Source organism: Lineus longissimus, chromosome 5, assembly GCF_910592395.1.
Source record: "Lineus longissimus chromosome 5, tnLinLong1.2, whole genome shotgun sequence".
In the NCBI taxonomy this organism is placed as follows: Eukaryota; Metazoa; Nemertea; class Pilidiophora; order Heteronemertea; family Lineidae; genus Lineus; species Lineus longissimus.
In genome coordinates this window covers 22596333-22621699 of record NC_088312.1, presented here as the reverse complement: position 1 = coordinate 22621699, position 25367 = coordinate 22596333, and the positions used below count along the sequence as shown (strand labels likewise).

The window sequence follows — 25367 nt, the reverse complement described above, 5'->3', positions numbered from 1 at the left end:
TTCCTTTCCCTCCAATCAACCCCTCCTCCCTCTCCCTGTTCCCTAACTTCTTCATTCCTATCCCTATATCTAGTAGTCTCCTTTCTCACGTGGTCCAATGTATGGACGGACAGTCGGACCAATCATGGATGACTTGATATGGACGACGACGGACCAAGGATACAGTAATGTCAATTGGATAAAGGATAATCCCAATGCACCCTACCGAGCATCAAGTGCTCAGCTATCTTCCATGAACGCTCACCCTTTAACCAAGCGATACCTTATAAGTATACACTTAACCAAGTGATACCTTATAAGTTCACAATTGGTTGAGGTTGAAAGAGAGTACAAAAACGTTGGTGTGTGATGTTCAGATGCACACGCCGCAAATGTCAAAAGAGCATTGTGGGAGTTTGCCAGGCAAATGTTTTGACTGATTCGTTCTAGAAAACATCCAAGCTCCCCCTCAATTTTTGATCAAACTGCCTTTGGCAGAAATGGAGTAACAACTAGGGTGATAAATGCAATGTACGTCATAGAAACTAAGCACTTTGATGCCTGGGGTGTGTCATGTTTGAAGTTCACTCGGAAAAATCCCACCTTCATGACGCCCACACGCCCCCGATTCTCAATCCCTCCTTGTTCGCATTACCGGAAGTGGATGACCTATTGCGATTCAAACGGTTCGTTGTCACCAAGGATACATGTGACACCAATGGTGCTCAAAACCCTCTAGTGGCAAAACAAGGAACTGAAGAAGTGTTTCGAATGGATTATACCCTGGCGGCAAATCGAGGAACTTAAAGAGTTTGTGTCTTCTTCGTTGGATTATCTCTTTTGTGGATTAATACGCACTGGATTATCAGTCACTATGGATTATCTCTCCTGGATTATCTCGTCTCTTTGGATTAACTTGTTACTTCTAAGGATAAGGTTCTTATCCTTATGGATTTCACTTCGAGAGATTGCTCATCAAGGGATTTCACTTCAATAAAAAAATTACAAACGTACTTACAATGGATTTCTCTTAAAGAAATTTCTAAGCAATGGATTTACTTTACGATTGCTAAGCAATGGATTTACTTTACGATTTCTAAGCAATGGATTTACTTTACGATTCGCGACAATAGATTTTGCTTTACGGTCTATCTGGCTTATCATTTGGATTGAACGTCCATCCACGCTGGTCCTTTTCTACAGCGCCAAGTTCACCAGTTGAATAGGTCAACTTTGTTTTTGTATTTTGATCAAAGACTTGTCAATTAGGGAAGGATTAAATACAGGCTTTTATTCATGCAGGCTGCAAAATACTGTGCTATCATGGACTGTGCAACATCATATCACCCTTACATAAAAAAGTCTCACACTCTTCATCGTTAAGGCTGTATTCACCATATTGTGAACGTAATGTTTCGAATGTTGTCTTAGACATAGGTGCGTCAGCTTCTGCAAGTAGGCTGCTTGAGTTCTGAAGTAGTTTACTGAATTGCATCTCTCTTCAACACCACAATGAGATAGAAGCTCTACCAGAGGCAGATGGGTCCAGGTGTTCTCCAAGGTGCATGAGGGTCCGATCACGTATAGACCGGCGCTACTCCGCCCTACAGCGGATCGAAGCTAGCTCTGGTACAAGAGTTAATTCAGGTAGGCTGCTTGGCTTTCCAGGCGGTTTACTTAGTTGGTCTTCAAGATCATAGTGAGATAAAAGCCTTGCGTGGGCGGAAGGGTCCTGATGCTGTCCCAGGTACATGAGCTACCTCAAGTACACCAGCTTATTCAAGGGCTATTTGAGAGGCCAAGATGGGCACTAAGGTAAGTCTTCAAGACGACAGTTGTAAGTGATAGTAGAGACAATATCACAATCTGTCTTCAGACGTTTTAGTTTTGTTTTGTAAGTACAGGTGTCTTTACTGTACCAGATGTAACCAGAAGAGTAGTCCTCCAATAAAGTTTACTCGTTGTTTACCCGCTCGTCATTCATTACATCTAAAGGTCAGGGTACTTATATCAGACCTGTCTTCCAAGCTCTACCAGAGGCAGAAGGCCCCCATGCTGTCCCAGGTACATGAGGTACCTCAGGTACAACAGCTTATTCAAGTTGGCTACTTGGAGTTGCCAAGATGGGTACATTGGCGGGTCTTCAAGACCAGAGTGATATGGGAGCTCTTTCAGAAGCGAAATGGTCCTGATGATGTCCCAGGTACATGAGTTACCTCGGGAGCATCTATACGTCATGTAGGCCGAGTTTCAAAGTAGGGTACATGGGCCAGTGTTCTGCTGTAAGTGATAGTAGAGACAATATCACAATCTGTCTTCAGACGTTTTAGTTCTTATTTGTAAGTATAGGTGTCTTAACACTACGAGGTGTAACCAGAAGAGTAGTCCTCAATACATTTTCAAAGCTCTGCCAGAAGCGGGTCCTAACGCTGTCCCGGGTACATGACTGAGCTACCTTGGGAACATCATGTACTTCAAGTAGGCTACTTGGGTTATGAGTCAGTAATGGTACTTATATAAGACCTGTCTTTGAAAGCTCTACCAGAGGCAGAAGGGTACTGATGACGTCCCAGGTACATGAGATACCTCGGGAACATCGTTCACTTCAAGTAGGCTGCTTGAGTTGCCAAGTAGGCTACTTGAGTTGCCAAGTAGGCTACTTGAGTTGCCAAGTAGGCTACTTGGGCCCGTCTTCAAGAACACAATGAGACAGTAGATCTACCAGAGACAGAAGGGTCCTAATATTGTAACAGTCATCCAAGATCCAGGAAGGACAATGACACATTTGGACAAAGATGCATCCGAATGATTTAATTCGATGTTCCAATCAGTCCCGACTGAGGACAAGTTTGCCAAAGTCACATCCAGATCGTATAAAAGACACTTCTAACAACATTGAAACTCTGTAAGTTGTTCCATGAACTGTTTTGCAGACAGCATTAGGTCTCCAAGACTCATAGGCGAAAACCATTGCCACATCTGGAGATACATGTAGATACAAGGACGGGATTTCCAAAGATGTCACAATGAGTCCTGGTTTTACAGTCTCTCCACGTTACAATAAGACCATAAAGGTTGACTTTATGCCACATTGAGACAGCTTTAGAAGACATCCAATGTCCCTGTTCGTCCAGACTAAGGCCATAATTAAACGTCAAAGTCACATGCATACCATACCCACGACAGTTCCGTCCCAAATGAGATGATCTTTGGGAAAACAACCTGTGAACTATGTCACACCATACCCGAAGGACAGCGATGTATTTGAACATACATGCAGAGGTAAGGGAAAGATTTAATGAGATGTTCGAATCAGTCCAGGCCAGATTGAGAACAAAGTCTGCCACATCCAGATCAAAAAATGTTCTGGACAATGAAACTGTGACAGGATGTCCCAAGAACTAAAGACATCATCTAAGACAAGCGACATATTCGGACACAGACACAAGGACGGAATTTCCAAAGATGTCACAATCAGTCCAGGCTGACCAGTATCTCCATGTCACCAAGATGAATAAAGATGATAGTGACACAGTTTTAGAAGTCATCCTAATGCAAGCCCAAGCTTCAGTTTATTAGAATTACATCATTAGCAGAACAAAAGAATACCATATCAAATGCGGATAGCTGGCAGTCTGGCACTCGTACCGTTGTGACAGCGGATATAGTCCCCCTGGAGTCATAGTCCGGTAGCATTGTATTTGACCAATTAAGCAGCATGATCTATTGTAGCGCTAACCCTAACCAAAACATTTAGCAATGCGGGCTATTGTTACACGGACTATCAGCCCTAGGACTACTATCCCTTGCACACCGTCACAATGTGTACTTCTACTACAATGCCTTCTGACGAGACTGCACAGAACCAAATCTGTACATGACGGAACAATGCCAGTGAGAAGTTTCATTGGGTTACCTATTCCCAGTCACCCCTCTTCTCCCATGGAATAAGCTAGGATTGTGACCCTATAGCCAAGACTGTTATCCTGGTCATTGTCTGGAAGCTGAGCGATGTCAATACACTGAGGGTCAAGATGACTCCAGGCCTGATGTTGGTCTCATTACCAGTCCTCCGTAACAACAAAATGGAACGCCAGATTCAAGTGACACTGGACAAACTAATCTGTTGAAACAAAGGCTGGTGTTTCTCTCAAGTCTCATGGAAGAAGGGCTATTCACTTGGACAACTACAAGACCTGTCTGAGCCAAGTCAATCTTGACCATATTGACACTATAGTACAGACTATGCAGTCCATTTCGTCAACCTGATCGTCTTCCCTCAACACTGGGTGACACTGTCACAACCATGTCTTGCTAATAGGAGACGCTTTCACGACTTTGTTTTGCAGCAGAGCTCTTGGGTTTGCTACAATCACAACCATCCGTAAGCAAATGGAGACACGACTGACTGTCACAACCATGTCTTGGTAAATGGGAGATGATGTCACAACTATGTCCTGCCAATGGGAGATGCTGTCACAACTATGTCCTGCCAATGGGAGATGATGTCACAACTATGTCCTGCCAATGGGAGATGCTGTCACAACTATGTCCTGCCAATGGGAGATGCTGTCACAACTATGTCCTGCCAATGGGAGATGCTGTCACAACTATGTCCTGCCAATGGGAGATGCTGTCACAACTATGTCCTGCCAATGGGAGATGTTGTCACAACTATGTCCTGCCAATGGGAGATGCTGTCACAACTATGTCCTGCCAATGGGAGATGCTGTCACAACTAAGTCTTGCAGTAGAGCTCTTGGGATGGCTACACCCTCTGTAAGCAAATTGAGACACAACCATCCGTAAGCAAATGGAGACACGACCGACTGTCACAACCATGTCTCGGTAAATGACAAATGCAGTCACAGCCATGTCTGCAGTGGGAGATACTGTCACTGCTGGATGTTGGAAAATGACAGGTGTGGATTTGAGGAAACGAGACTGAACAAACAGTCTTGATCAGGGCATTTTGTCTCAACTAACGCCTCAGTGCGACAGAAGAGGTCGTCATAATACATGGTAGAAAAGACTCAGTATGGCTGTATTTAATACTTGTTGCCAAGACAGATCACCTCCTCCTCCTCCTGAATGTTACAATACTTCTTCTTCTCCTTTCTTCTTCAGCGTTTGGTTGATCATGCATATATCAGATCTGTGGTGTGGATGCATCGACAAAACGGGAAGCTCGCGTCAGGTCATCAGCATTTCCCCACAGCTTCATCTGGAGGTGTTGTCTCGTCGGGCCAGAACTTCCCGCGTGCCGGCTCTAGAAGTGGGCAGGTGTTTAGGATGTGCTCTGGGGTCTGTTCTCCGTTGCCGCACCCGCAGTTGGCCGTTTCTCGGATTCCTAGTTGCTTCAGGTGTTTATTAAGCCTGCAGTGTCCTGTCCGAAGCCGGTATATAATCACCTTGCTCCTCCGATCTAGCTTGTGGATTTTGTCCTGTGCTGTTCTGTAACCGCCAGTCTGCCTGCTCCAGCTCGCATTGTAGCTGGCCTTTTGGAGGGTCTTGGAATCCGCATATGAGATCCTGTGTTGGAACTGTGGGAGCATGCTGCCTTCCTTGGCTAGGTGGTCAGCTTGCTCATTTCCATGCACTCCTGTAAGGGCTGGGATCCACTGGATGACAATTCTCTTCTTGGAGAGAAGGGGATCTAGCCTGTCTAGTAGGCTGTCAGTCAGTGTCTAGGCTTTCCCGCTCTGGAGAGCTTGGAGGGCTGACAGTGAGTCAGTCATTAGGATGATGTTGTCTCCACACTTGGCACAGTTCCTGGCAAGGTAGTCAGCAGCGGTGGTGAGTTGCTGTAGTTCAGCTCTGTAGTTGGAACAAAGTTTGCTGGCACAGAATGCGATGGAGTGCGATTCTCTGTCAGGGTGTTTGACAAAACACTACTTCCTCCATTCCTGACAGCATTCTGTGAGGATCCGTCAGTGTAGACATGGGTCCATGCATGGAACTGAGCATCGATCATCTCGAGAGTCACAGAGCCTTCAGGACTTCAATTGGTTGGCTTCCCTTTGAGACTATCCCTGACATTGTTGTTCTGAACTCGGGTAGTCTTCTCTCAGCGATCCACATTGATATCCTCACTCATCTCCTGGTCCTTTCCAAGTATGTCCTCGTGGTGACTTTGTAGGTCCACGGTGATATGGTGAAAGCTCTGGTGCTTCAGTCTGGTCAGTGGTTCTTTCTGGAGTTGTTGTTTCAAGACAAAACATGCCTCAACATCTCCTGTGGTTTATAAGGCAAGTCAATGTCAGTTAGACCTCCTGGTTATAGTCGTCTTATCCTGGCCTGCTGGTTGTGTCTTCATCAATGCACTCCATAGATCAGTTGAAGATCTTTTGGTTTAAGTCATCTTATCCTAGCATTCAGGTTGTGCATTTGTCATCATCAATGCACACCATTGGTGTGTTAAAGACCTCCTGCTTTATGTTGTCTTATCCTGGGATGCTGGTTGTGCCTTTGTCCTCATCAATGCACACCATTGGTCAGTTAAAGACCTCCTGCTTTAAGTTGTCTTACCCTGGGATGCTGGTTGTGCCTTTGTCCTCATCAATGCACACCATTGGTCAGTTAAAGACCTCCTGCTTTAAGTTGTCTTACCCTGGGATGCTGGTTGTGCCTTTGTCCTCATGAGACCAATTTGGAATGAATGGAAATGTAATCAAGCATCACAGACGAGACTCTCTTGGCAACATTACAGTGAATGATGACTTGTCATGCATTTCCATTCATCCTGAATTGGTTTGATGAAGACAAAGGCACAACCCGAATGCCATAACAAGACGACTTAAATCAGGGGTCACAATGGCTCCATCTACCAGGAAGCAACCACTACATGAAGACACACAAAATTGAAACACAAACATCTCTTCTTTGAAAGCTAATTTTATTTTTGTTCAATTATTTTACAAAATATACTGAGTGAACATTTACAAGCTTTTTAATACTTTTTTCTCTATGATATTTGCAGTAGATATGTCACATAGTCTCTGATAAAACCTAATGTATACATGGTGAATGACTGTAGTGTAACGTACCTTCAGCGCTGAACATAATATGCTACATACTGTATTACAGGGAGCCTATAGGCAGCACCCAGGCCTTATAACAGAAGCTGGAGGGTCCAGCGTAACTTTGTGATAATAATAGTCCTGGTACATCCTAGAATAATGAAGATGCATTGCTAGACAGTAGAGACCCCTATGGATGAATTCATGCAACTTTATCTGGCCCACATGGGTCCTGCCTCTACTATCCCTTTAAACATTTAACAACATAAACAATTAAACACAACAATTTGTTTACAATACAAACAGCAACAATATAACATCAATTAAAACATTAAAGGCCTTTTTAATCTAACTTTTCAGATTACAAAATCTATAATTTACAACAGTTTACATGTACAATTGTTTTTGATCTGGCAATACGCATACATGACTGTAACTGCCAAAATGTTTTTGCAGTTATTTTATCTTTGAAGATTGATTCACGAAAATGAAATTGGGGAAAAAAAACTTTTTTGATTGGAAACACCAGAAGAAATTTTATAATCCCCCCCCACGACCGGTCTGAAAAATGTGATTTTTCATGCATATTTGGTGTTCTGCCCCAAGAGAGCCAACAACACAACCAAGGAGATCAACTACGCTAGGCCCCGCTGTCCCAGCAAGTTCCCCTTGAAGCTGAGACGCATTCTTTTCACTAGATATGCCAAAAATCAACATCAGTGTTTGCAACAAAACCTTCTATTTATTCATGTGCGTCAATAAATGTGTCTTCTTATGCGACACATGGTTAAACCTCTTGCCACAGATATGACACTCAAATGGCTTTTCATGAGTATGTATCCGCTCATGTATCGTCATATTCCACTTTTTAGCAAAACCTTTCCCGCAGAATTTACAAGCGAAAGGCATTTCCCCGCCATGAGTACGCAGGTGGGTCTTGAGCAACGCTGTTGTTGCAAATGGCTGCCGACACATGGCACATTTATGACTTCGGAAGTTTCGGAAGTTTGGTTCAAGGTATAGACTATCATAGACAAACTGAAAATAGAAAATGAAAACATTTTAAAGTCTTACAAAATACATAGTTACAAAGTTAATAGCTGACACACACACCTACACAAACACAGAAATCTGAAAATGTATTTGGTTATTAAATGTTTATTTGATATGCTGAAGAGTCAAATAAGTTGAATGATTTTCATATGCAAATACTCTTAGATATTAATTATTTTCTGTCAACACTATCCTTGAATGTCATTTTTAGAAGGGTTTGGATCACTTTCTAATAGTCCTTGTACAAGATGTTTCCAACAGTCTTCACTGTGCCTTGTCAAGTGTCTGAATGATCCATAGTCTCAAGAACATGTAAAGTGTGTTATGTCACACATAGAAGGGATTAGCAACTGACACACAGAGAACTACTAAATACACTAAGGGCCAAATTCGTAAAGGGCGTTTAAGGGTTAGACGCGTGTAACTTCTCTCTAATCAGTTTCGAGGCCTATTCATATTCTGCGAAGATTTACATGAAGGACCTGAATCTGTCTATTCAGTAGTTAATCGCTGTTTTAAGCTAAACGCCCTTTATGAATTTGGCCCTAACAGTTTATTATATAATTGTAAGCTGTTGGTATGAAAAGGCCCTCGTCTGTTCAGAGATGGCTGGTGTCTCTTGATCTGAAAAGCCTAAGTTAGTTTTCTCTTATAGTCTTCTTCTAACTGCATGTTAGTCTTTAGATTTTGTGTGAAGCACTATATAAGGGAGTGGGTGATGATCTATATGCAGGTGATTTCTACGGCCTGTCCTGTCTCATATGGTTATCGATGGTGCATCTGATGGTTTTCTCGACAACATCTGTAGGGTATCCATTGTTGGTTGTGAAAGACTGTTGAGTGTAGTGCCATTCTGATTCCAGATGTTTGGGTGCACAGATGTTGAAGGCTCTCCTGGTTAGGGGTCTGATCACTCCCTTATTGACTTGAGGAGGGTGGATAATGGATTTATAAGGGAAATACCGGTCAGATTACAAAGTGAAGTGACGTGAAATTGTTTATTGAATCAACCAATACACTGTAAACCAAGAAGTATTGGTCATTTTATTTTGCAGTTTTGAGAAATTAGAACTTTTCCGTACTTTCAATTTAGTGTTTGGACAACCGTGTAACAATATTTTCAATAAGATTTTTTTCTGTTTTGTTGTCATATATTTCCACAATCACCTGTAAATGCAAAATATGCAGTAAAAGCCATGCAAATATTTATAATCGCAGAATTTGATTCAGTTCAAAACTTGATCACCAAATCACCAAAAGGCCACTGTCAGACCAAAATAGAACTAAATTCTCCAGTAAGACAAAAGTTGAATATAGTGACAGCCAGCACTGCCTAGCGAGATGCGGACAGCCCATCATGTCCAGAATTCTTGGGAGGTAGGGAAAGAAACCCGTTTAGGCTTGAATGTACTCATTGCATCTGATGACCAAGTTTATGCTTCCGACAGGAAGATAGATCAGCAAATGCTTTCCCACAAATGTGACAAGCGTATGGTTTCTCTCCTGTGTGAATCCTTTCATGCGCTTTTAGCTGCTCTTTCAGACGAAAAGCTTTACCGCAGACTTTGCACCCAAATGGCTTTTCACCGGTGTGGACCCTGATGTGCTCTCTTAGTCTTGATTTATCCCTGAAGTGCCGGCCGCAGAAATCACAAACGGGCCGAGGATCTCCCAACTGACCAGCAGAATATGATGAGTACATCATCTGGAAGTAGAGGCAGAATAACCATGAGACCAAAGAATGGAAACGAAAGACAGGGATTATTCAGAAAAAAACCTTAACCCTACCTGAAATCCTGAAATTTAAATCTTTATCTAAGAACTTGAAGAATTTAAAGTAAAATGCGATAGTGCGTATATGATGTTGGAAAGCAAATGAACCCTATAAATATGTGACACAATTTGAAACTTTATGAATTCACTACCATTCACCAACTGGCGGCTATATCCTGAAAGCTATTTGTAATCCTGAAATCCCAATCTTCATCTGAGAAAGTGAAGGATTTGAAAGCAAAAGCAACAGCGCTATGAATTTGAAAAGCCAATGAGCCATAAGCATTCGAAATAATTGGATCCACTATCGTTCACCGTCCGCCAAATGAAAAAGTTTGTGTTTTCTGAAGTATGAACCATCAGAAAATTCCTTCCCACAAATTTGACATTGAAATGGTTTTTCTCCTGTGTGAATCCTCTCATGAGTTTTCAGTGCCCCTTTCTGAATAAAACTTTTCCCACAGAACGAACACTTGAATGGTCTTTCACCAGTATGGGTACGGACGTGGTGGGTCAATCTCGTATTGTCAGCAAAAAGTCGTCCACAGAAATGACATTTGTGACGATATCCTCTCAAATGACTCAATACATCTGATGGGGGAAATCGCTGCAATTAGAAAATGGAAGAACCATGAGACCTAGATGTGACAATATGATTGAATAGGAAGACTTCTACAGGAGAGGGAACCTGGAAAATTAAACACTCTGGTAGAAACAATGTGAAATAGCTGGCCTACATGTGAATAGAATTGAAGAACTATGCAAATTTGATACAAAATGCTGCATTTTCAGTTCTTATACAAGCAAATTCGCTGGACCTTGGTGTTAATAGTACATGAATATCTAGATCTGTCTACAGAACGGTATTTGTACCATGTCTTTAAAGGTGCGATATACTATTTCGTCACTTTTTGACATATTCTGGTCAAAAATCATGGTCAAAACATAGATTTTGGTGACTGACCAAGGTCTGGAGCTCTAAAAGCACCACAGTACTACATCAGTTTGGAGCTCTATAAAGCACTACAGTACGATATCAAAGTACTGCCTACATGTATTATGAACTGAAATATCCATACTCCTATTTATTTCCATCTGACATATGACCAAGTTGATGACGGCGAAAGTACGAACTATCGGAGAAAGCCTTTCCACAGATGAGACATGTGTAGGGTTTCTCTCCTGTGTGAATACGTTCATGAGTTTTTAGCGTCCCTTTCTGAACGAACGCTTTCTCACAATACGAACACTTGTACGGCTTTTCACCAGTGTGTGTCCGGACGTGTTCGGCCAATCGTGTTTTGTCGTTACATATCTTTCCGCACTTGGTACACTTGTAAAGGGAGCGACGGATGCCGTATTCATCCGAATGTGTAAAGGGGATTATCATCTGGAATTAGAAAATGGAACAAAAAGGATACGTTATTGAAAGAGCATGATTGTGAAACAGCTCCTCAACAAATACAATTGACAGATACGGACCAACGATCACACAAAAGAGGACATATATTCACATGTAATGTTGGGCATCACAACATGCAAGCTGGTGTGTGTATTTGGAACATGAGACAATGCAGACCCAGAACCTGAAGGTTGTGAAACTGCTATGTCTCTGTAGGTGTTCAAGTGTGTGTGTACAACATACAAGACAACGAAGGGAAAGCTGGCACAAAGAAACCATGCAGTTAAGAATTAGGAACTTTAAACTTTATGGTTTGACAGAGTCAGATTCAAATGGTCTCTCTCTGGTGTGGATGTTTTCATGCATATGTTTCTGACTCAATGCCTTTCCACAAAATGAATACTGGAATGATTTTCACCTGTGTGGATTAGAATACATGAATGCCTTTCTAAATTACTCGATAGGCCTCAAGTTGTTTAGGTACACACAGAACATTAAGATAATACTGAAATAGTCAAATGAATTTATTCATCTCCTGATGTTCAAGTCAATGACAGTGTGATCTCAAGTGAGTGACCATGTGCCTTCTCAAGGCAGAAGAGTCAAGAAACCTCCTTTCACAAATAGGACATTTATATGGCTTCTCTCCTGTATGAATCCTCTCATGCACAGTTACGTGTGGTTTCTGTTTGAAGCCTTTGCCACAGTAGGAACATTTGAATGGCTTTTCACCCGTGTGGGTACGAATATGGCGTGCCAAATCCCTCTTGGTACTGCTTTGCTTCCCACAATAACTGCAATTATGAGTTGATGAAACTTGTGCTGGTCCCTTTGGGGCTGAGGTAATATCGGAAGTCTTCTCGGGATCATTGGTTTGTGATTCAGATAAACTGGTAGCAGACAACATCTGGAATTAGAAAGTGGTTGAACATGTTTACTGGTGTTGGATTCGTGATTGGTCCGAGACGAAGGTTATCTTGCTGAAGAACCTGAAGAGCCTGAAAAGGAAGAACTTAATGCAATGAGGATTCGATTGTAGGCACCGACTCATCCTGTGTGATCTTGGGCTTGCTTGTCACTTCACTGTGATTGCCTTGTCCTTTGAATAAACCTTAAAAAAACGAAATCGGCAAAAAATGGCCACAATTCCAAAAGTATACATTTCATGGAAAAACTAAAGCAAATATCAGAAAGTAGGAGCTACAAGCTTTCTTTTAACGCCTAGATTGCTGGCCTATGGTCACAGGTAACTGAGTACAACCCTGTCTCGAAACCTATAGCCAGATATTTCACCAAGAAACAAACAAACCAATCAGCTTGTGTCTCCCAGAAATGAATTCAGGGAATCATGGATAACAGGAATGGTGGAATTGGTTATTTCTAAGAATGTTTCCCGGGTCAGAATAATACCTATACTTTTGGCTCTTGAATGTGACTATCATCCCCCCTCGTACAAAACCCAACAAAAATGAACCGGACAATCCTTACTGTACAAGTTCAGGACACAAGTCGTCAATGTCTGTCCGTAAATGTCTTTAAATGATGCCGGACCTCGTGCATTTTGAAAGCAGATTGATCAGAAAATGCCTTCCCACATATCTTGCATTCAAATGGCTTCTCTCCTGTATGGATGCGTATATGCCGTTTGAGATTGCCGCGTGTCGTAAATGGTTTTTCACAGAATTCACATTTGAGACGATATTGGTGTCGTCTTGTGTGCCGTTCTAGCACCTCTATCGTTAGGAATGTTTCACCGCAGAAAACGCACTTATACAAATCAGGCACACTCATAGATTGCCCGCCGCTCGACCAAGACATCTGAAATTAGAAAGGATGAAGTGTTAGTGGTGGGTTTGGTTTGAAAATTATATGACTTGTCATAAAACTAGCAAAAGAGAAGTAGAACGGAAATGGTAATCGTTCACAAACAGAGACAAGACAACACTAAAAGTGCCAGAACACAGATACATGGAGCCGCCCGGTGTGAATGAGGAAAACATCAGGTCTGAATGAGCAACACCTCCCTATAAATGTCTGAATTTCTATCGTAGTTTTCCTATTCCTTGCATGATAGCATGATTTAATGAGACGATTCATATTACAAAACCCTTCGGTTAAGATGCCAAGGTCGAGGGAATCAGCTCATAGTGATCCTAAGGGTCGTCTTCTTCAGCGTTCGCTCGGGTAAACGAGACGGCCCGTCACGGGTATAAACACTGCATTGGTAGCCGATGCTTCTAACAATTCACTACTTTCCTGAAGCAAGAATATGCCAGTTTCACAAAGATATTGACCACTCAGAAGCCCAGTATGCCCCATGGTGGGCTGTCCGAGTATGATAGGTCTCTTCCGATTGGCTAAGACCTGATCGAAAGTCCCCAACTCCTGCTTGAGGAAAGAGGTAATTTGGAGGTGCTAGTCAGGGTCACTTCAGTGACTTCATATAGTGTCAGAGGTGATAATAGTCAGGGTCACTTCAATGACTTTATATTGTGTCAGAGTATAATTTTACAGTATTCCTCCATTGTTTGAGACTGTAATTATTTCATGCCTGCTCCACCTTGCTAAGTACTGTCCTGGTTATGTCACAGGTCCCGGTGAATGACACATTTTATTCGTTATTACAGTCAAGTCTCAAGTGGTCATCATGCAATGCATTACGTGACATCCCGCTGTGCATCGAAGCTAGCAGAAAGCATCATGATGCATGGTCCGCAGTAGCAAAGTGGCTTTAAAAGTCCAAGTAAAAAAAAACTAAACTAAGGATGTATAACTCACATAATCACAAATTTTATTCAGTTTATTCCTTTTCAATCTAATACATGATGGTTGTGATTTACACACATGGTAATATTTACAAGTCCTGCATCGATATCAAGTAATACACTGTGTAGACACCATTAAGCTGGTCTTGGTGGGGCTGTGGCACACAGGCCTATTACACATAGGATAAGCATTGCCTGCTGGTAACCGGAAAAACGCCGACCGACCGACCTGCCAACCTACCGTCATATGCAGTATCCCTTTCACTTCTCTATAGCACATGTATCTGTGTAGTGCCCAGCACAATGGACGTGATGGATTCCGACGTGTCTGACAGCTGCACCTCCAGTCAATTATACCGGGAAAACGAGCCCACATGGTAAGGAACTGATAACGATACTCTAAAGATATGTTTTGTCTGCATGGTCGGTGGATATAACAAGAGGCCCAAGGGCCTGGCGCTCAGCTGAAATATATGAACATGGAAAGTACCCGATAGATCTCTTTCAACCTCAGTTTTGTCAATATATCAGGCAAACATACCAAAGTAAAAAGACTTTTAAATGGTGACAAATATGCCACTTATTAGTCAAATCTAAGTGCCTGAGCCAGGCTGACCTTGAAAAGTAGGTCAAATAGAAAGCCCATGTGATATCATGTAAAGGAGACTTATTGTACACCAACCATAAAATTCATGTCACTCTGGATACAGCAAAGGCTTTAAAATAGAAAAAAAAAACCAAGATGGCCGCCCACCAAATTATTCAAAAAAGTAAAGAAAATGTATTTACAAGTGAAAAAAGTAAAAATTAAAAAAAAAAAAAAATTGTCCCGAAGTGGGATTGGAACCCACAACCTTCAGAGTCATACAAGAGCGGGAAATTCAAATCAAGCTTAAACTAGGTCAACACAGATTTTGGCTCAGTAACGCCAACTGGTAATATCAATCAAAACTACTCTTAGTAGTTTCAAGACCTACATGCATGCGGTCCTTTTCAACTTTATTTCAAGCTTCTATCTGCTTGAATAAAGCGCCAAAAAATTGTTTTGTGATTTAGGCTTTTTTCCCCCTGGTGGCCAAACTGTTAATCCTGCCGGACCCACACTTGGTCTATTCAGGAGTCCTGAAGGGTCTAAATGGCTTATAGGGAAAATCTATCGCCTATCCGCCATAGTTTTGAAACGTGCCTGTTTAACGGACAGACAGACAGACAGACAGACGGACATTCATTCTACCATTTACTCATATGAATAGCTCAGCTTTTTACTCATATGAATAGCTCAGCTTGTCAGCTGAGCTAAAAACATGATTTGGGCCTAATCTATGCAATGTAGTTTTTCTACTCGAGTGTCTCGACCGATGCAATGCATGAACTGCAACGCGCAACATGCATTTGTTGTCATTTGACCAGTGCACGTGCGCTTGTTTACAATTTCATTTCACATGACCTGCTATCGTGGATTGGATATATCACATTGACTTATGAGACCTGTGACTCAACTACGAAACTCCTTGGGTTGGTAGGTCGGAAGGTCGGTCGGTCAGCGTTTTTTGGCAGGTCAGTCGGTCGGTCGGCATTTTTCCGGTTACCTTGCCTACTGGTACAGGCTAAGCGTGGACACAGCATAATAATATTATACTGTGTCCACGCTTTATGTGTATATATTATGTGTATCTCAGAACTGACTTCATATAGAGGACCCAAATCAAGACAAAATAAACAGGGCATACAGCCGAGATGTACAATTTTTACAATTCTTAACTTGATCCCTTTATAAACTGCTACATACTGACTGAATAGTCCAAATCATAACACATGCATTAAAAAGAATATATACAAAATACAGATTAAAGCTGTGCTGGATACATAGAATGTATCAAAAACCTGAAAATAGAAAACGTTAATAAAGTATGGTTAACTGGTTTGAAAGCTCCTCTGACCTTGAGAAAGTACATATATTTTCAGAAATGTCCAATATGACCTATCAGGGAAATCCTTGACCTATAACTGAAACAGATCCTAGTTCAAAAAGGCAAAAACAAAACAGGCTTAATTTCATGGAACTCGGTCAAACCTTTGTCAGTTTGTTCAGTGTTGTCCCTGGCTTTTGCTACATGGCAGCCTGACAGTGATTCTCCCGAGAGATTTGTTTTCATAAATGATTTGACAGTGCTTCATAAATCAGTCCGGATTGCGGCTGTAAGAGACAAGACCACTAATGGATATTCATAGGTTGGAGGGTCGAGGCCTATCAATTAGACGAGTGCATGTTTTTAACTCTCAAGTACATATTTGGAGAGGTATTGAAAAAATATTTGTTGTGGCAAGTCTACAGATATAAAGAAATTATTTGATGAAAAAATTAATTTCGAATTTTGCTAATTGGGTAATAGGGGGCGTGTTTTGAGTTTTTTCTGCAAGTTGGCTGAAAAGTGTGGAAATATCAAAGTCTGTCTAATTTGTCGATTATCAAAAAATTTCTGTGGTCAATCACCAGTTTATTTTTCACCATTTACTTGCCCGACTGTCTGGAATAACATAATCTAAATTTCAAATTCACAACCCCACGCAGTATTTGATGCGTCGCGGTCAAACATTGACAATTTAACTGCTAAAAGGCTTAAAAAATCAATTGTGGTCTTGTCTCGTAAAGTGCAGGAGAGTCCGGATGGAGGGGAGAATGTTAGGCAAGGTGGTACAGTTATGGCCTATGTGGACTTTAACGCTTAACTTTTCTTTACAAAGCGGTAGCTACATGATATACTTTACGGTGAAGCACAGCAGGCAGATTCCCAATCCTTTGCTGTCGTCAATAGACATCGCATGCAGGATCTATCCAAGCAATGATGACAATTTATCCACTCATTTATTGTGTGTTGCCAAGTGGCTTCTCAGGTTCGACTGAAAACGAAACTTCTTGCCACAAATATGACAAACAAATGGTCTTTCTCCTGTGTGGACCCGCAAGTGGTTCTGACAGTCTGTCGCATCCCTGAACTCTTTATTACAAACCTCACAATGTATGGTCTTAGCCGGTTTCTGCCCGGCGTGGGCCATCATATGCTTCCAAAGACCACCTCTGTGCCGGTAGGCATTGCCACACACGGAACAAAGAAATGGTTTTTCACCAGTGTGGCTTTGAATGTGAGCATCCAATTTATACCGAGCGCTAAAAACTTTGTGGCAAATGTTGCACTCACAATGTTTCCCACCCTTTGGGGGCCTCTTCTGCTTGCCCGAATCAAACAGGCTCTGATTCAAAACCAATGCCTTCATGGCCGGAGACAAGTCCTTGTGTGTTCGGATGTGACTTTCTAAAGACTGTTTCTCCTTGCTGCCATGGTTACAAACGACACATTTAAAGGGCCGTTCATCTGAATGCGTTAACATATGTCCCTTCAACTGACCAGCCTGGGTGAATGCTTTGGCACACACCGTACACCGATATGGCATATCACCAGTGTGAATACGATAATGCGTTTCGAGGCTCCACTTAGATTCAAAGGCTCTCTCACACACATTACACACATGAATTTTTGCCACATTTCTCTCAGTATGTTTCTGAATGTGCGCATCAAACCTTTGTCTAAAGACAAATGTCCATGGGCACTTGCTACATTTATATAATTTGTCTTCTCCGTGCATGCATCTTATGTGCCGCTTAATATTATACGTGGCATTGAAGACCTTGTCACAATGAGGGCAGATCTTATCAGCGAACTTTGATTCAGCCACCTTGCTCTCTGGGATGCCTTCAAATGTATTTCCCTTTTCAGCACCAGATTCAAAAGTCTGAAATGAGAATAGAAAAGATAAGAAATCAAGTGATTCTCATCAATTTTGTAAGCTATGTGCTGATAACTCTGAAAAACAGACACTAAAATGACTCTTTCAGAAGAATTCAATGAAACTGAAGCTAGCTACCTGCAAAAAATAAAGCGTCAAAGTGAAATATCAGTTGAATACTATTATCCATAAGTCTATGGAAGAAACATCTGCCAAGTGAGTTTCTACAAACTGAAGAAGAAGAAGAAGAGAAGAAAGACTGAATTTTATTAACAGAACTTAATCAACTGAACCTGATGGAGGACATGTATATTAGATAAAACTGAAGAAACATAGGGATGGTCAGTATGAAAAACATAGGCCTACTTCAAATATTTTCCTCCTGAAGGCTTAGTTTTAAAGAAAATATGTGAAGTCGATTACGTCTGCTCGCCTTACTGGAAGTCGTCTGCTCAAGTTGTTTTCTTGTGTGCAGCCATGTCAACTCTCAATATAAATCAAATACAGTAGAATACCTTCCCTCAGATCCAATATCAACTCACACCCCTGACTCATTCCTTTTTCTTGTGTGTAGCTCTGTGCTTTTTCAGGACATCCATACTCATAAACCCCTTTCCACACGTCTCACAAACAAATGGTCTCTCCCCCGAGTGAACGCGTAAATGGTCACGCAAAAAACACCAACTCTTAAAACGCTTTTTACAAACAGGACATATGGTATTTTTAGGTTTTTCCACAAAGGGGTGGAGTGCAATATGTTTTGAAAGACTGCTACTACTCTGATATCCCTTCCCACAAATCGAACACAAGTACGGTTTTTCACCCGTGTGTTTCCTGCGATGCGCATCCAGAAGTTTCTGCGAGATGAACGCGTAACGGCAGAAGTCACATTCGTAAATTTTCCACGTTATCTCAGGGAGCGTTTTCCTTCTTTCCACCGAGTCTTTTTTTGCAGACGGCCCTGGTACTGGCATTCCATCATCACCTCCCGATGTTTCCAGGCCAACTTCATCCACATGTGTGACGCTATCTCCAGATTTAGGCCCAACATCTGACGAATCCTCTTGTTTTATTGAAGGCGTCTGCTTATCTTTGCATTCACCTTCTGTCGTTGAGGTCCCCCGTGCCCCCTCACCAGTTGTTTCAGAAGGTACAGTTGTTTTATCCAAATCATGATGTTCAGTCGCCATATGTTTTTGCAAATGACTTTTTGTTCTAAAACTTATCAGACACGCGTCACACCTGAATACTATAACGGCCACATGAGTATTCAAGTGTTTGTTTCGATTCGATTTCATACTGAACGTTTTGTGACATATCGGACATTGCTCCGGATTTTCATCAGTATGCGTTGCCAAGTGCTCCTTCATGAGTAATCTCGTCCCAAACAACTTGTGGCAAAAGTAACACTCATCCTGTTGCAAAACATTGGCACTTGACCTGCCCAGCCGCGAATAACACTGTCGGCCAATGTGACACTTCAAACCAATCTTCGTCCGGAATACTGCACTACAGTCGGGGCATACGAACGGTTTATCAGTCGAGTGAGTAGCAATATGTTGTTGTAGCGAATGTTTCGTGTGAAATAATTTGCCACACGTATCACAACTGTATTTTCGTCGATTATAGGATTCGCTATTCAATGCCTGGTTCCGATGGCGCAGGACATGACAGCGGTATTTGTAGACAGTCCAGAACTCTTCGTCGCAAAGCAAACACTTCATTGGCTCCTCGTGTGAGAGCTCGTGTCTGGCAAGATCAGTCACATGTCTAAACCTGTCACCACAGACCCTGCAAGCAACATATAGCTCTTCATCGGCATGTTTGCTGCGTCGGTGCATCCGCAATGCTCTGTTGGAAGCGACCACCAAGTCACACAGATCACACCTGAATACTTCAGATTCGGAGTCACTGCCAGACCAAGACATCTCCTCACTCTGAACAGGATATATGACATCCGAATCCGAATCCTGAAATGATAAATTGAAAATCAAGTCGTAAATGTTATCAAACCAGGGTGTTTCCCTCGCACTTGCACATTTCATGAGGAGTAAAATGTGCTCGAACTGGAGCCCTACTTTTACCAAGATGACGGAGGAGAAAAAGAAGATCAAAAGAACTTAAAATGGCAGGAACTGGGTCGGATCGTCAAATGAAACAATAATGCTGTCTACCTGCTGTCCATTTTGGACTGGAAACCTGCAATATATTCTGAGAAATGAATATGAATGTAATCTACGATCCAGCTAAGTTTATAATTCACTACTCTAAAGTGAGATACGAGTCATATGAGGTACAAATAAAACGAAAGACAGAAAATCAACAGAGACTGCAATGGTCACAGAGAATTCAACGTTTCAGAAGTATTCACTTTCTGTGACGTTGTACGACTCATGAGATGACGTCTGCTTGGACATGATGACATCATGCGATGAAACATAACGTCAAGCAACAAACATACAAACACAACAAACCAGAGCACTGTCACCATCTGCGACCACAGAACAATTTTAGCCTCCAACTCCAACCTTTCTAACAAATCACACAAGAATATGTTCTCCCTCTACCTCTAGGCTCTAGTCTCTGGTAATTACTTTTTTTGAGACATGCTTTCCAAAAATGGCCACATTGCAAAACATCACACAAGAATATGTTCTCCCTCTACCTCTAGGCTCTAGTCTCTGGTAATTACTTTTTTTGAGACATGCTTTCCAAAAATGGCCACATTGCAAAACAGCAAAAGCCTCAGAGCAACAGCAACATTACAAGGGCCACAGTCAAGTATACCAGAATTGGTCTCTGTAAGCAGTCTTTAGGAGAAACAGTTTCCAAAACTTGTCACAGAGAAGTAGCAACAGTGCATTGGACTCAGAGAAATAGCAACAGTGCATTGGACTCAGAGAAATATATCAGAATCCTATCCATCAAGAAAATGATTGGTAAACTCGTGGACTTTCAACCCAGCCTTTTCCTTGTAACTTTTCCCACAAATCTCACACACAAAAGGTCTTTCCCCTGTATGCACTCTTTCATGTCTCTGCAAATTGCCTTTTTGCGAGAACGCCTTCCCACAAATGACACATTCAAAGGGTTTCTCTCCGGAGTGGACGCGCAGGTGTGCTTCAAGTAATTTCTTCCCCGGGAAAATTTTGCTGCACTGTGGACAGTGTTTGAATTTTGCTTTTCCCAAGTTACCCTGGAAGACTTCCGACGTGTGATCGATCTGAAAGTAGAAAATGGAATGTCCATTAAGTAATGCGTCTTTTTCTGTCCAGTTGAATGATAATTGAAGTCACTGAAACCACAAGACATAGAGAGAAGCACTATGTGGAAAAAACAATTACAAACATTTTCCCCATTGTTTGAGTACAATTTTGGATGTATCACTGCAGGGCCCCAAACAGAGGAATTCTCAAGACACACATTAACACAACAACGACACATCGTCAAATAAACTGGTCATACCTCAACGAATCAGAAGACATAACTGCAACGTTTGACTGACAGACCAATTTCAAAGGCTTCCAATATATCACATACAAATTGTTTTTCTCCGGTGTAGAGCTTCACCAGCAGACCAGGAATGATTTATACATTTTCAGTAGCTTTCAGCACAGTGGCACAAATGTGTATGACAAGGTCATGTAAGACACTCAATTTTTGCATTTATTTTTGCATTCAGAAAAATTTTCAAAAGGAATGAATCTTTACAATTTTTATTTTGGAGAATCAAGGTTATTCATGAAATCCGCAAAATAAAACGCCAATGAAAATTTGGTGGGATGCGGTATGGACACTGATTGGTCCACAGCTACTGCTCTGACAACCTTCCCTGCCCCCAAGAACCCTCCAGATGGCCTCAATACATCAGCGAGCTAGGAGAAATCTACTTGAGCCGCCTTATGCTTGAACACGTGAATTCTAAAGTTCGACTGATCACTAAAACGTTTCCCACAAAAATCGCATCCAAACGGTTTTTCTCCCGTGTGCAGCCGCACATGTCGCTGCATGTTACTTTTCTGCCGAAATCTTTTCTCACAGAATTCACATTTGAAAGGCTTGTAACCAGCTTGGCCAGGATTAGATCGTGGTGGTTTCACGAGACTTGGGGATACGAACATGCCACACATCTGAAAAGAGAAAAAAAATTAAGACTTTTTGTATCACGTTTACATCTTCTTGGTGTGTGCATACCGCCTTGGGTTAAACTAGTCAGAAATCTGAAAAGAACACTGCAACTGCACTATAAAAATAAAACATCAGTCATTTACTTCCATACATAGGAAATGACCTGAAATACCAAAAAAAATTGGCTACTTTTCAAGTAAACAGTCCAAACACATCCATTGTACAGCCATCTCTGATTACAGTACGCGAATGCACTGTACAATGTACAGTGACTAATACAACATGGAAGCTATAACTAGCAGAGAGAATGTGCTTGAATACGTCATGTCTGCTTCGGAGAATGTTCAAGGGGCCGACTTTTTGGCATCAAACAAGAGTAGCTGTTTATCAATTTGTTGGATTCGTATGCACAATGAACATATGAAGTCGCAAGTTCCCCTTTTCCGCAAAACCTTTGCCACAGATTTCACACTCATGTGGTTTCTCTCCTGTGTGGCTCCGCTAATGCCGCAGTAAATTCCTTTTTTGAGTACACGTTTTCTCACAATAGGAACATTTGAACGGTTTCACTCCGGTGTGGATACGGAAATGGGCCTCGAGCTTTGATTTTGACATGAAGACTTTTTGACATTCGGGGCAGGTCCATTCGCGTGTGCTATAGACCATGGGCGACAGTCTGGGTGATAACTGCAAGTAGAAAATGGAATGGCCAAGATGAGTTTAGCTAAACACATCCTTGATACAAGAAACACAAGTCCATGGACCAGTGATGCCCGCTGTGGCCGTGAGCAACAAATTTAACAAAACAGTGTACAAAATACATATCTTATTCTGATATGTTTTATTGATCATATATCTGATAACATAATTTGATGACACACAGCAGAACAGGGTTATGTAACAACTATTCTTCTAAGTAAGAAGCACATATTGTCAATTTTTAGTTTTATTTGAAATAGTTTTCAAGCAAATGCACTCTTCAATGATGATGATACTGCAGCGAAAATCCACAAATAACTTGTATGACACAATGCCCATCATAATACGGCAAGAAATGGTTCGATGCTAGAACTTTGATGAAGCAACAAAGACCGAGAGTTGAAACCAATTGGAAACTGCATCGGCACACACTAAAGTCAAGCATTTCTGACTTGAAATCGAAAGAGGGCAAATGTCATTTGAGATTTGACAGTGATGTTTATAAAGCACAAACTGAAATACTTCCAACATCAGGCTGAGGAGATCTTCGATTGAGAACAATCATTACAGTAGGTATTTATCAAACTCTGCTGCCCTATTAACAGCAATCAATAATTTCCATCCTGAGAATCAGAATCAACAATGAAATTGGCCATCCTCAAGGAAAATCATTCCTCCCCTTAGCATGACCAATAATGTGTGTATTCAGCTGGATCTTCTGATTAAAATCCTTCCCACAAAAGTCACACTTGTACGGTTTTGCATTCCGATGAAGCCGCGTGTGAACTTGAAGACTCTGTTTGGTCGAGAAATGCTTCCCACACTCCGCGCAGACAAACTCTCCAGTATGGCTGACCATGTGCCGTCTGTGCGCGTAGCGACTCAGCGAGACGTTCTGGCAGATGTTGCATGTGATCGACTCAATTGGTGAGAAGTCCGCCCCGAAGGTGACGCCTTCAATCTGCTGCCTTGTCATCCCTCGAAACTACAAGAGAACAACAAGATGGCAGATAAGAGATGGTCAATTAGAATCGTCACTTTTTATGATAGAACTGTGCGGAAAAACAAAATATTTTTATGATAGAACAGTGCGGAAAAACAAAATATTTTTATGATAGAACTGTGCGGAAAAACAAAATATTTTTATGATAGAACTGTGCGGAAAAACAAAATATTTTTATGATAGAACTGTGCGGAAAAACAAAATATTTTTATGATAGAACTGTGCGGAAAAACAAAATATTTTTATGATAGAACAGTGCGGAAAAACAAAATATTTTTATGATAGAACTGTGCGGAAAAACAAAATATTTTTATGATAGAACTGTGCGGAAAAACAAAATATTTTTATGATAGAACAGTGCGGAAAAACAAAATATTTTTATGATAGAACTGTGCGGAAAAACAAAATATTTTTATGATAGAACAGTGCGGAAAAACAAAATATTTTTATGATAGAACTGTGCGGAAAAACAAAATATTTTTATGATAGAACTGTGCAGAAAAACAAAATATGTGACTCGCTCTACCAAAACTAGGCGCTTGTCGCATCTGAACTTGACAGGTTGATACGGACTTGTTGTTCATTTCCCTATTGTAGACCTTTTGTAAAATCTATTACAAACTGATTTGGTCACATTTCACAAAAGGTCTACAATAGGGAAATGAACAACAAGTCCGTATCAACCTGTCAAGTTCAGATGCGACAAGCGCCTAGTTTTGGTAGAGCGAGTCACATATATGCATGGCATTCATAGACAAATCACTAGTTTGAGCAGAGCGACATGCAATGGTGCAAGATGCTATTTCTCACGGAAGCAGTAAGACTACAACTGTTACTAGTATCTCCTTCTACATGTTCTCAGCAACTTGAGGGCAGCGAGATTTCGTAATACAACTTTTTTCGGCCATGCCACGATACTATTTAGATATAACCCTCAACATTCCTTGCCAACATTAGCCTACATTATCGAGAATAGAACTCAACCACAGCACGTTCTTGAGAACACTTGAGCACGGACCACTGTGGAGAGACCTCAAAAATCCGAATTTCTTGCAAAACAGTGAAAGGATTGATTTCGGTACGCTCTCTGCTTTGATGGATTTTCAAGGTGACAGAGGAGCAACCATCCACTCAGCCCATGATTTGACAAGCACGTTCGGCTTCATGCGACTCCCAATGTTGTGTCTCCACAAACTTTTTCCCACAGTATCTACAGACGAATGTATGAAAAGCAACCCTATGGCGGTTCAAGTTCGTTCTCTGTCGGAATCGTTTCGGACAGAAAGGACAGGCAAATGGCCGTTCTCCAGTATGGCGTAGGATGTGTTGGATAAGACTGTTACGATGACCAAGAATCACTCCACAAACACAGCATATGAATGTCCCATTCTGCTGAGCACACGTCCTGATCAGTCTCTGCCTGTCTCTCAGCAACTGCAAAATAAACAGGTGTAGATGAGTTGCATGGAGACAAACAGAGGCCAATACAGTAGTCACTGACAAAGGTAGAATCTGTCGCACCTATAAGACAGTTTGACACTAGGTCGGAGTTAGATCAGGACCTCGTTATTCAAAACAAACTTTGTCCCTTACGTCTAACTTGGGATTATCTCCATCAATCAAGCCCTTCAACTTGACGCCATGTTCAACACCAGCGTTAGTGACAAAACTTATTTTGGAAAACCAGGCCCAGGTCCAGTCGGGAGTCAATCTGGTGAAATTAGTTGACACCACATTCAGTCATTTACTGTATACTGCCA

The 25367-nt window shown here is 41.6% G+C and overlaps 2 protein-coding genes across 8 annotated transcripts in view; both read right to left on the bottom strand.

Annotated features, from left to right (window-relative positions):
- Positions 1-6913: 6913 nt before the first annotated feature.
- Positions 6914-25367, bottom strand: part of LOC135487909 (zinc finger protein with KRAB and SCAN domains 8-like) — a 35087-nt gene continuing 16633 nt past the window's right edge. Inside the window, exon 4 of one of the 7 annotated variants that reach the window (XM_064772143.1) lies at positions 6914-8036. In XM_064772143.1, the coding sequence (XP_064628213.1) occupies positions 7737-8036 (300 nt within the window). In that variant the 3' untranslated portion in view covers positions 6914-7736. Of the gene's footprint in view, positions 8037-10355; positions 11215-16600; positions 17784-17803; positions 19748-20165; positions 21001-21398; positions 21908-24332; positions 25042-25367 lie in introns of those variants that run through there. The other 6 variants (XM_064772139.1, XM_064772135.1, XM_064772134.1 and 3 more) reach the window with 6 other exon arrangements.
- LOC135487683 (zinc finger protein 3 homolog) lies at positions 8030-10437 on the bottom strand (the record flags this gene model as incomplete). Its single annotated transcript, XM_064771722.1, has 3 exons — positions 8030-9756; positions 9984-9993; positions 10130-10437. Coding segments are annotated over 3 exons (612 nt in total), but the record flags the coding sequence as incomplete, so codon positions are not given.